General features: G+C 38.0%; 2 protein-coding genes across 11 annotated transcripts in view; one reads left to right on the forward strand and one right to left on the reverse strand.

The window, feature by feature from the left end:
* Nucleotides 1-7793, forward strand: part of MAGI3 (membrane associated guanylate kinase, WW and PDZ domain containing 3) — a 263400-nt gene extending 255607 nt beyond the window's left edge. For 2 of the 4 annotated variants that reach the window (XM_055402964.2, XM_055402965.2), the window contains exons 20-22: nt 3185-3323; nt 4135-4225; nt 4825-4960. In XM_055402964.2, coding sequence (XP_055258939.2) covers nt 3185-3323; nt 4135-4184 — 189 coding nt within the window. In that variant the 3' untranslated portion in view covers nt 4185-4225; nt 4825-4960. Of the gene's footprint in view, nt 1-3184; nt 3324-4134; nt 4226-4824 lie in introns of all 4 variants that reach the window. The other 2 variants (XM_055402961.2, XM_055402962.2) reach the window with 1 other exon arrangement.
* Nucleotides 6055-12658, reverse strand: part of PHTF1 (putative homeodomain transcription factor 1) — an 83078-nt gene continuing 76474 nt past the window's right edge. For 3 of the 7 annotated variants that reach the window (XM_055402973.2, XM_088835599.1, XM_055402971.2), the window contains 2 exons: nt 8867-9606; nt 6060-6188 (listed from right to left, as the gene is read on the reverse strand). The gene's annotated coding sequence lies outside the window, so the exon portion shown is untranslated. Of the gene's footprint in view, nt 6189-8591; nt 8650-8866; nt 9607-12658 lie in introns of all 7 variants that reach the window. The other 4 variants (XM_088835594.1, XM_088835596.1, XM_088835597.1 and 1 more) reach the window with 4 other exon arrangements.

A 12658-nucleotide genomic window follows, 5' to 3' on the forward strand; every position in this document is an offset into this window, starting at 1 on the left:
TAACTATTGATACAGATGGAAAGATGTTGAAAGGATCTGTAAATTTTGTGAGTCTTCAGCTGGTCCTTAAACCTTATTAAGATTTAGAGAGAATAAAAAAGGTTCTGGGCTAAGGGAATGAGAAATAGCTGAATGGAAAAAGTTCATATTAGGGAATAGATGGAAATATTTAACATAGAACAGAAACAGATTTAGATAATATGAATGCTGTTTTCCAGACCACATGTTTTCACTTGTATTAGTTTTAGTCTCACAGAAACTGTGAGGTAGGTGGCATTACCCCCACTTGCAGATTAAAACTGAGGCTCAGGGAGATTAAGTCACAGCCACAGGGGACCCAGGTCTGCTGTCGCTCAGCTGGGTCTGTGGGCCTTTGTGTCAGGCCACGGCTCATGTCGCTGGACTCAATTTCTTTGGGAGGCATACAGTTTCTTAATGGATTGCAAGATAATGTGAGCAATGTGTTAAAAATATTTTGTCATTTTAATACATTTTAGTGGATGTTTTAAAAATTGCAAGACTGCCTTAAAGTAGCTTTTGAAAGAACACTTTTTTTCCTACCCTAATGTTTTCCTCTCTTCATTTCTCTCCTTTTCTCTCCTGTATCCCCCACAATTCTATTTTTCAATAATACGAAAACCTGACCTTGAATTTTTTTATCAACAGGTGTATTCCTCACTTTTTATATTATCACATTAAAATTTTTTTAAGTAACAAACTTACATGGTTACATTTCCCTCTCAAAGATGTGATTTTTCTATCGTTAGCTTTGTATAGTCCAGTTTAGAACTCTTCCCCCTTGTGAGGGCCTCCTCTCCTTCACCCTAATTTAAACACAGATGACATCTGGTGGCAAAGCTGTTCAATTACAAGTTTTATGGCAGTTTACTTATGCTGAAAGAATAAGGAATATGCAGGTTTGGACAGAGCATTTAAGCCAAAGAATATAATTGAAATTAATTATAACCTCAATCATGTTTTTACAATATGTACCCAAAGCATGCTCCAAATAGTATCTACTTTTAATTTTCATTTCCTTAATTATCAGAGGAATTATTTCCCTAATTATCTGGTGCTAATTCATCATCTGTGTTTCCTCATGAAAATGATTTTTCTCTAATCACTTATTAAAGGAAATCTGGATACTGACTTTTTCACTTATATACCTATTCTAGATAGAAGAATTTTATGAATTATGTTTATTACTTTTCTTCATCTTATTATGCTTATTATCATCTTTGGCTGGCTTTTTTTTCTACTTTGTATGTTAAATCCATCTGTCTTGTGAGATCTTCCATTTATCATTATTTTATAAATTGCAATAAAACTATTCTGTAGTCTTATTTGAAATATTTTTTGCATTGTATAAGAATGGGCTGCAGTCTACAGTTAAATCTTCATCCTAATACACTTTAAATATTTTTTTTTAAAACCAAAAAGTAGATCACTTGAAAATTAACATTTGTGCTTGTTGTATAACCATATTTTTATCTCATTAAATCCTCCCCAAAACCGCAGGAGTAGGTAGGTACAAATGTTATCCCCACCTAACAGAGAGGAAAATAGGAGTGAACCACAGACATTATAATGGCTCCAAAACCCAGCTTCTAAGTCACTGTGCTCTGCCCCAGCTGTGGGTACAGAGCTGTCCTACCCACCTTTGTTATTTAATCACTGCCTCCTCTTCTGTTATTTCTGCATTGTTTTAGTTAGCTCTTGCAAATATTTGAATTGCTTTTTGGAATTTCAGTAATTGTTAATTGTTCAGATTTTGTTTTGAGACCAGTACCCTTCAGCCAGGAAATTAAAAGATGCTTACTCCTTGGAAAGAAAGTTATGACCAACCTAGATAGCATATTAAAAAGCAGAGACATTACTTTGCCAACCAAGGTCCGTCTAGTCAAGGCTATGGTTTTTCCTGTAGTCATGTATGGATGTGAGAGTTGGACTGTGAAGAAAGCTGATCGCCGAAGAATCGATGCTTTTGAACCATGGTGCTGAAGAATACTCTTGAGAGTCCCTTGGACTGCAAGGAGGTCCAACCAGTCCATTCTGAAGGAGATCAATTCTGGGTGTTCACTGGAAGGACTGATGCTAAAGCTGAAACTCCAATACTTTGGCCACCTCATGGGACGAGTTGACTCACTGGAAAAGAGTCTGATGCTGGGAGGGATTGGGAGTGGGAGGAGACGGGGATGACAGAGAATGAGATGGCTGGATGGCATCACCGACTCGATGGACATGAGTTTGAGTGAACTCCGGGAGTTGGTGATGGACAGGGAGGCCTGGCGTGCTGTGATTGATTCATGGGGTCGCAAAGAGTTGGACATGACTGAGCGACTGAACGGAACTGAACTGAACACTTCAGTTGCTTGTCACCTTGAAGTAACAGTTTAAAATCAACTATATTTTAAAATCATTACCATCACTGTCTTTAAGCGGGTCCTTTGAAAAAGTTATATTTCAGTCATTTGTGCTTTTCAAATAACTACAGACATTTCTAGTAAATAGCAATGGTACTGGAGGCATTTATGCTGATCTGAGCTTTTGTTTTCTAGGGAAATCACTGTACACGGAAGTCATTTAGTGTAAGCCAGCAATTGGTTTTAAATAAGTATTCATATTAGGATGGATTTCTCCAAGCTGAATTTTCTTAGTTTTAATCTAGAAACGAGTCATTTATGTAATGCCTCATATGTGTACAGGGCATAGTGGCAACACAAAGGGAGGTGTGGGCAGTTCTTCCTGGAGGCCGGGAGAGGCTTCCAAGATGAGAAGCCACTTTCCTAGGTTTTAGGATATTCAGCTAAAGTTGGAAAGTACCCTTCACAGGCAGATTAATCAGAGGTAGCTCTGTGGGACCATGCGTGGGTCAGAGTCTTCACCTCTCCCACCACTTAAGCTTTGGTTGAAAACTTGGAATTCGATTCTTGATTTCAAGATGCCCAGATCCTGCTTACTAGTCGTGTAAACCTTCATTGTGTAAATAAAACCAGACATTGTCTCTTCCTGTTGCTACCACCTGTTCAACTCCTCAAATCGAGCATTACAGCACCATGCACAAGTTAAATATTTTACAAATGAGAGCTCTTCAGCAGAGCTGGGTGGCTCTAGGGATGACAGAACAGGAGTGAAGGAGGATGTATCATTTCATTTGTTGTTTCTGTGAATATTTCCTGCCTAGGTTGGTGACCAGATTGTTGAAATCAATGGGGAACCCACACAAGGCATCACACATACTAGAGCAATTGAGCTCATTCAGGCTGGTGGAAATAAAGTTCTTCTGCTGTTGAGACCAGGAACTGGCTTGATACCTGACCATGGTGAGTAAAGTAGCTTGCCTGTATCTGAGAGGGTGTCGGGGAGTGGGCAGCAGAAGGAAACATCTATTTGAAAGGGACAGATATTTTACTATTAACAGCTAATTCAGAGGTAACCACAAGAACCATCTAAAGTTAGTTACATAGCATAGTTACTATAAATTATAATATTACAAAATAAGTGACCTCATACAGGACTTTTATTACAACAGAATATATGTTAAGCTACTTTCAACAGAAAACATAGTTGCTTTTGCAGAGAAGTGTGCCTGGAGAAAATAAGAACATGAGGGGCAAAGGATTTTAATGTCATGAAAAACATTTGAAATCTCTTCAAATGTTACTTTTTTCCTTATAGTAAGATGAGTTTCTTTCTTAAGGAACAGCATAAGAACCTTAGGCTTTTCTGGTCATTTGTCAAAAACAAGTTACCTATAGCACTACCTGGAGAGAAAGATTTGGACTGGGACCATTTCTGTAGTCCTGTACTGATATTAAACTTCCTTGGATTTACTGTATGTTTCTGAAATATCACAGTATTTGAAAATCACCATTTTTCAGCTGAGTGCACTAGTTTACAGTACCACACCACTTAATCCTTGTCCCTTCCAGCTTCTTTCCTTCCCCCCGTAGAACTTTTGTGGGTTAAGTGTAGACATCATCTCCTATAGTCCCCTTCCAGTCTATAATTCTCTGACTGTATTCCCTTCCATCATCTGCTTGTAAATCATACGTCCCCGGTGACATCTTTGCTAACTGCACTGTGATGTATTTTTTTTTACACAGTCCTAGGCTTTTTCTCTTCCTTCTTCAGGTTTGGCTCCTTCCGGTCTGTGCTCCTACGTGAAACCTGAGCAACATTAAGGCTTTCAGGGCTTTTCTTGGTCTTTCCTTAAAAAGATTTGGTAAATTTGCATGTCTTGTAAATCACTTCCTTCTTTTTTATTTTTCTTTTTAATTAAAAATGATGCTATTAAATACATCTACTTCTATCTTCTGCACTTTTCAGTTTTCTTTTGACATTAAATTTAACAGCTTAATGCAAGAGAATTATTTACAAATGCCCATGAACTCCATTCTGGTTACCATAGTTTGGTTTCCTTTATTAGTGGATTTTGGCAAATCTTTAAGCTATATCCATCAATAATAGCTAAATTAGTAAGCTGCTTGGACCAGATAATTTGGTCCAATTTTATTATTTCTTTTAAGCTTTTTATTGGGCTTTTACTACTTATAAAGAATTTACACATCATATATTATCGCATTTATGAAAAGTAATTAGAAAAACGAATGCTATTACTTTAGCTATAACAACCTACCTTTCATGTACAGTTGTCTGTATACATCTGCCTTAATAGAGAGAGATATAATATACATGAACTTTATAAAATAGTCTGTTTAAGCAGTCAGTAAAATTCAAATGGCTATCAAAGTTTAAAACTTAATTGTTCCTATTTATAGTTCTAAAATTTAATAATGTTCTACTCAAAATCACTTTTTTTAGGTGATTGGGATATTAATAACCCTGCATCTTCCAATGTGATTTATGATGAACAGTCACCATGTCACCCATCTTCACACTCTGCTTCCATATTTGAAGAGTCTCATGTGCCAGTAACTGAAGAATCATTGATGAGCGTTCAGATATGTGAAAAGGCAGAAGAATTAAAGGACACTGTGCCTGAAAAGAAAAGCACCTTAAATGAAAATCAGTCTGATATAAAACATAAGTCTCTTCTTCATAAAAATGTGAATAAAAGGGATCCACCCAACAGTCATGGGCACAGTGATACGAAAAATTTCTTGAAAGCGGAAAATGGCATCACACCAAGAGGCAGGTCTGCTAGTCCCAAGAAGTCAGCCAGTCAATATCTGGAAGAACATGCAGAAAAGATTCCCAGTCCTCTAAAAAAAGACCCCAAAAGAAGACCCAGAGATCGCTCACTCAGCCCCAGGAAAGGCGAGAATAAAAGCAGTCAGTTCGGCATCGGGACAGCTTCTGGACAGGATCATTGTGGAAAAAGCAGGGGACGGTCTTCAAGCCCGAAGAAGCAGCAAAAAACTGAAGGCAGCAAAGACCAGTCAAATGCGAGTCGAAGAGCAGGGGGCCATGCTAGCGACAATGCTGAGCAGATCTCAGATGCAAAAGAAAGATCAGGTGTTTTCGGGAGAGATACAAATCAGAGTCAGCCTGGAAAAAACAGAACCAGGTCTCCAGAGAAAAAAAGCAAGCGAGTGGATGAAAGGTCTCTTCCATCCAAAAAGACTAACAACATTGCTAGTAGGGCAATACCAGAAAATGAAAAAGGCAAAAAAGCAACCTCCGGACAGATGAGTTCTAGTAAAGATAAAACAGGAGAAAATGTCAGAATATCAGAGAAGAAGCTAAAGCAGGAACCTGATGAAAGAATGGTTTTAAGCAAAATGGAAGATCACAAAAGAAAAGAACTTGAGGCGGCTGACAAAAACAAAGAGAGCGGAGGGGTCAAACCTGAAAGTGGTTCTCCCGCTAAGAAAACACCAATAACTCCAGGGCCCTGGAAGGTACCAAGTGCAAGCAGAACCACAGGCACCACTGGTGTGGCTGAGAAGCGGCTGTGACCTTTAGTGTAAAACAAAGAAAAACAAGCTGCAGTCTTTTCTTACGAAAAAGCAGCATTTACCCCCACCCCCACCAAAATCTTTTTCCAGAAATTCTGAAACAGATATAAGGACATTTTAATTTGAGCATCAGGTTACCTAGGCTGCATGAAGGGCCGGTAGGATTGCTCAGAGCCCACTGTCCCCCTTTGCGCTCAGGAGGGAGCGGAATCCCAGTGCTCATCGGACACACTCTGCTCAGGACACCCAGCTTGTCCTCATGAGTGTCTGAACAAATGACATGTTGACATTCATAACGTGGTTACAACTCATTTTATATTTGTGCCAAGTTATCTACTGTATCATGTCTATTTTATCCTTCTCACTCAGCTATTTCCACAGTAATGAAAAAAGTAGGTTTGGCTCGGAAGTTGATATTCTCAATAGCATGTTGCATGTTTACAGACAGAAATATTTGAGCCCTTGCAGAAGAAGAGCTTGTTAACTCATTATTAAAGATGGCAGTTATCTTTCCTAACAGCTACTGATGATGTCCCCGTTTAAAAACAAAACTCCCAAATATCACTACTGGAAAGGAAAAAAAAATGTAGTCAAATACTGACTTTCTTATGATTTTGTTTATTGTAATTTGGCTGGGTAAGGCATTTAAAATAACTGTTAAAGATGTTACTTACAGATGAATGTTCAAATGAGAAAGTACTTAAGAGTTCACCTCCTGCTGTGTTATCCAACCCTAATTGATAAACCATCTCAGATCACTCTTCTATTTGTTACTTTATTATGAAACCACCAAGAGGCGTGTGGAAATATCACTTACTGCTATTTGTAATTTCTGAAATCCAAATTTGTGTTTCTGGATATTTTGATTGAACTATTAATGCTAAGTCATTTAGTCATTAATACATAATATATATTTGAAGAGAGACTTAAATCACAAAACCAGTTTCACAGTCTGTTGCCAGATGAAGGACCATCTGGCAGCAGCTGTATGAGTTCAGGTGTGTAGAAGCAGAACTTACCTGAGACTAGCTCAGCAACTGAGGACAAATGTGGTGGTAGACATTACGAGATCTTATTTAATTTCTAGCTAGATTAACTTATTTAAAAACAGAGTAAACATCTGCTTAGCTTGTACAAATTTTCAGAATTCTTTTTTAAGCTCTAACTAAAGATGTTTATTGGAAGGTGGTTAACAGTTTTTAGCTCCATACAACAGATCCGGGTTTTTCAGCCCCCAAAACTAGCATCCGGTAGCATCTATAAATAAAGGAACGTTCTGAGAATAAAACCATTCTCTGGAGTATTTGAACGCTGCTGTTCTGTCACCCGCGGTCCATCTCGTTATTGTGAACACATCATGTTCAGGTCCTTCCCTCTCAGAATCTGACTGTGAAAACCTTTACTATAACAACTGAAGCCCCTGTAGATAAGACATTCTGCCCAGAATGAGATTTTTTGAAACCCCCTTTTCATCCAGAACTATATTTACCTACCTATTGTAACTACTTGAATAGAGGCAAATTAGAAGGCTTGATAAATGCTAAGAATTTAGTACCACAGAAATGATTTATTTTCCCTATAGTCCACAATTAGTGATAAAAATCCTATTTTTATTGTTAACTGTGACATAACTTTCGTCATCTGTTGTCAGTCCGATGTGGCTCTTTCCTCTCTAAGTAACCGGTCACTGTACTGATTCTGTACTGACTTAGCAATGTGGCCTTGGAATGCTAAGCAAAATATGGATGTACTGGTTGTAAATGTTTATATATTGTACAGTACCTTTATATATACACTTGAGGTTCTGATTAGAGAAAGAGATCTGTAAATCGCTCGTTATTTTTTATATAGATATTAAAAAAACAAAAATCAGTTCATGACTTGCATTTCTTTTTTACTGTTTTTCTGCTTGTGGAGCTAATTCTTATCATGGTCTGAGTCCTCAGATTTTTATCCCTGTGAGTAACAAACATTCAAAGTCCTACAATCAGGCAGACTCTTACAATGATGACTTTACCTGTATAGCTATGCTTTTATCTATAAATACATTTAAAGTTTAAAATTAGTTTGAGTTGAATATCATTGAACCTACTTCATACCTTTCATTGTAAGGAAAATGGTTTTGTATAAATAATTTGTTACCCCACCCCCAATCCTTTCTTACACTACCAGGGAGAGAAAAGTACTTATGTTATGAGAAATTATTAGACATTTCTAATGGATATAGCAATGTAAGTCCAGTTACCACAAGATCACAAATGCTATTTCATCAGGTTGTGTGGCATTTCACATTATTTTTAAACCATTTTGTTTACTACAGGTTGTACTTACTTATAGAGTGAAGTGTTTTGACTTGACTTCACTGAAATTCTTGATGTGAATAATGCCTAAAACCTAGTTCAAGACCATGGTTAACTGAATACTCCTGAGGAGAAAAGTTAATTCCTGAACCTACCATTACATCGACTCATATTGAAAATAAACCCTAAACCTCTGGCTTCCAAGCTCCATCATGGAGATGTGTGTCTTAGCAAAGCCCACAGAGTGCACCAAAATCGTTTTGTTGTTTTAGTGGACTGACCACAACAGCAAAAATGTTCTGGGATGCTATCACATTGTCTTCCTAGAGAAATCAGTAACAGCCTGTAATATTGTTGTCTTCTAACTCACATCAAAATTTTTGGACCAAGTAGCCTCTGCACAGAGTCAACTCCTGTGTCCAAGACTTCTGAAATAGAAAAGCATGTGATTTTTTTATTTCTACATGAGCACATCTTGATCATTTCCGTTTTTAATAGATGTTTTCATGTAGAAAAAGTCAAACGCTTTTCAACATGGACTAATGAAGAGTTTCACGATTACTGTGTCCAACATTCAAAGAGAATGGGGTTTTAAGAAAGCAAGGAATATCCAAATTAAACTGTGTGACAGTCTTAACTACTGACCTCCACAGAGATGTGCTTAGGCTGAAGTCTGGTCCCAAGTGAGCTCCGAGAACTAAGGAACACTGGTGTAAACAGACTTCAGTCAAAATGTGATGATTCAGTTTGGCATGAAGAATTCATCAGAGCAACTTCTTACATCATCCTGGCATGCTCCAATGCTGAGAACTGCTTGTACTTTTAAACAATAACAGATTTACTTATTTAGGCAGCTCTTTATTTTTCATGCTATTAAGGTTTATCAGCAGTACAATGACTGGTTTAAAGCACACCATAATTATGACATCAACTCTATAATCTTTGCTTCAGTTAACTGAATTAGCTTTAAGATACTCACTAACTTGGATATGTTTTCAATGTTTCTGTACAAGTAGAACCTTAAGTGTAAGAGAGGAGTATGAAGGCTTATGAAGAGTAGAATTTATCTGCTAAAGAACTCTGAACCTTTCTCATATATACATTAAAACACAAAAACATAGCCAAGTGCTTTAATTTAGCCTGAACCTATATTTTTCCAAAGAATCTCGTGGGTATTTGTCTATTATACAATGTTTGTATTAAAGCCAAGCGAACTACTAGTGAAAACACAAGAGACTTATTTTGTCCTTAATATAAAACAATAATTGTTACCTTGAGTAATACCTTATTACAGCATATAGGCTCAGGATGTACTGCAGGAAAGGTATGGAATTATTGTACATTTGTGAAACTCAAACTTCATTATTCAAGATGCACACCAATAACTGCAAGAAGCAAAGGATTACTTTAAATGACCAAACTAGTCAATACCTGTATAGACGAGATTAAGTTTAAAGAATTTTGTTGTTGTTCAGTTGTGTCTAACTCTGTGACCCCATGACTGCAGCACGCCAAGCCTCCCTGCCCCTCACCATCTCCTGGAGTTTACTTCTTGATAATGAATTTACTTCCTGATAATCCCAAATCATACACTATGTTTGAAGAGTTAGACCCATTTGCCCTATTATAGAGTGTATACATCTAAAACATTTCTAAAATGAGTTTTATTAATTTGAAAGAGAGTTGTTTGTACAGTGCACAGGTACGCTTACCTCTAGATGCCTGCTTAAGTCATTTTAGTCGTGACCAACCTTTTGTGACCCTATAGACTGTAGTCCACCAAGCTCCTCTGTCCATGGAATTTTCCAGACAAGAATACTGGAGTGGGATTCCATGCCCTCCAGGGGATTTTCCTGACCCAGGGATCAAACCAACATCTCTTATGTCTCCTGCATTGGCAGGTGGGTTCTTTACCAGTAGCACCACCTGGGAAGCCCTACCTCTAGATACAATGAACCAAAAATAAAAACACAGATCCACCCATAACCTTTACTTTGTAGGACATCCTGATATTTAGAATTTTTCTACTTGTCTCTGAAAGTCAAGAAAACCATACCCCAATTAAGAAAGTATTTGGTTATTCAACTTTTCAAAGTGATTATATTATACATGAAGCATAATGTACATATTTAGGAAGTTTGAAGTTATACCTCCATGGCAATTTTAGGAGAGAGACTTTCCTAAAACAAATTATAAAAGTAATTAATCCGGTATTTTTCTTATCCATCTATGGTTATTATTTCAATCAAATGTATGAATGGCATAATCTAGTTCTGTTTTTACATCTTGGTTTAATTTCTCAGTAACAGGTAAATGTTAAAGTTTTACTCCTTTTGGTGGATCAAAAGTCCAAGTTTCTAGAAATTACCATACAGGAATAAATGAAGCACAAAGAGTACAACTCTTCTATCCTAACAGAAAAAACAAAAACTGCATAAATGGTAAATTACTTGAAGTCTATTCATTCTACACATTTACATTATATACCTATTATAGAGTCAGGTACTCTGCATTCTGGGGACCGAGGAGTGAAAAACAACAACAAAAAATCCCTGCCTTAAGGGACTTACACTCAATGAGGAAGGACAGAAACAAGTGGCAAAAGAGAAGCAAAATAATGAGATTTTGATAAATGCCATGAAGGATGAACAGAGCTGTATAACTGACAACAAGGATAAGACGGGAACTACTTTAACTAAGAGAAGGTCCTGCTAAGGAGCTGACAGCTGGGAAGCCGTTTAGGGGAGAATTTAAGAAAACATATTCCAGGCACAGTCTGGAACAAAAAGAACTCAGTGTAATGAAGGAACATAGGGATTGTGATTGTCACATACTGAGGAGGTAAAGCTGGAAAGGGCGGCAGGCCTGGAATGAAGGGCCTCGGAGGCCAGCACAGGAATGCCAGGAAGAGTTTAAGTAGGACTGATAAAGTCTCCATATTTTTAAGCTCATTCACATGGCTGTAGAGAACCAACTGTAGGAGGCAAGAACGGGAAGGGAACAGTGGGTCAGCATAGTAATCCAGGTGACCACGAAGAAGGCTTAGTCTATTAGCTATGAAAATACAGAACTGACATGACTGGGTGGTAAATTAGATATGAAGGGAAACAGAGGAACCAAGAATAAACCCTAAGTCTTTGAACAACTGAGTAAACTCTGAACTTAAACAATTGAGTAAACTTTGTTCCATTTACTAAGGTGGGGAAAACATTTACACTCCCACCTTCAGTTCAGTTCGGTTCAGTTCAGGCGCTCAGTCGTGTCCGACTCTTTGCGACCCCATGAATCACAGCACGCCAGGCCTCCCTGTTCATCACCAACTCCCGGAGTTCATTCAAACCCATGTCCACAGAGTCGGTGATGCCATCCAGCCATCTCATTCTCTGTCGTCCCCTTCTCCTCCCGCTCCCAACCTTTCCCAGCATCAGAGTCTTTTCCAGTGAGTCAACTAGTCGCATGAGGTGGCCAAAAGTATTGGAGCTTCAGCTTAGACAACTTAAAAAAAAAAAAAAGGAAAAATACACATGAAAAAATGGGTGTCAGATAATGGACAAGAGACAGTAAGAGGTTAGTAGAATTAAATGAGGTGAGCCCCATGACTACCCCAGATTACTTGAAGACAGTTTCCAGGCTTCAGTGCAGGAAGGGGAACCCAAATCCAGTCAAGCAGTCCTGCTGAGTTAAGGAGGCGAGAGTTAAGAATTCGGGGAGGCCAGAACAGCTAGAATTAGCAGGCAGAGTACCAGAGAGAAGACAGCTGCATAAAGAGGAGAGAGCTCAAAAAAATGTCCTGAGAGTTCAAGTCTTCAGGTGAGTATGCATCAGCACAAGGAAATACTTAACAGGGAAGGACCACCAAAAAGAATCAGGCCAAAAATTCTTGAGCTGGGAATAGTTCCTGTTCCTACAGTCAAACTGAGAAAACCCCATCATGAAGAGGGCATCATGTAGAGTGCTCAGAAAGATGTTGCATCAGTTGTAGAAAAAAGCAGCACCAGGTTTAAGGCTGCTCTGGCCCTCCTAACAAAAGCTTAAAAGCAAGCCTTAAAATAATCAAACTATTTGAGTAATTTAACTACATTCTAAAACAAAGCTCAAGAATAAAGAAGGCACACACACAAAACCCCAACACCCAACAATGTAAAATTTACATCAATAAGAAATTACTAGAAACGGTAACCCACTCCAGTATTCTTGCCTGGAGAATCCCATGGACGGAGAAGCCTGGTAGGCTACAGTCCACGGGGTCGCAAAGAGTCGGTCACGACTGAGCGACAGAACGGAACGGAACGGAAGCATGTAAAGAAGCAGGAAAAATGACCCAAAATGAGAAGAAAAAGAAATCAATTTAAAAACATAGAATGACATAGATAGCTGTTTTAAAGTTCTTATTTACTATTTCTATTATAAATGTTATGAAAACAATGTAGAGAAAAG

The sequence above is a fragment of the Moschus berezovskii genome, chromosome 4, assembly GCF_049115385.1.
Source record: "Moschus berezovskii isolate FMDL1 chromosome 4, NW_MosBer_1.0, whole genome shotgun sequence".
In the NCBI taxonomy this organism is placed as follows: domain Eukaryota; kingdom Metazoa; phylum Chordata; class Mammalia; order Artiodactyla; family Moschidae; genus Moschus; species Moschus berezovskii.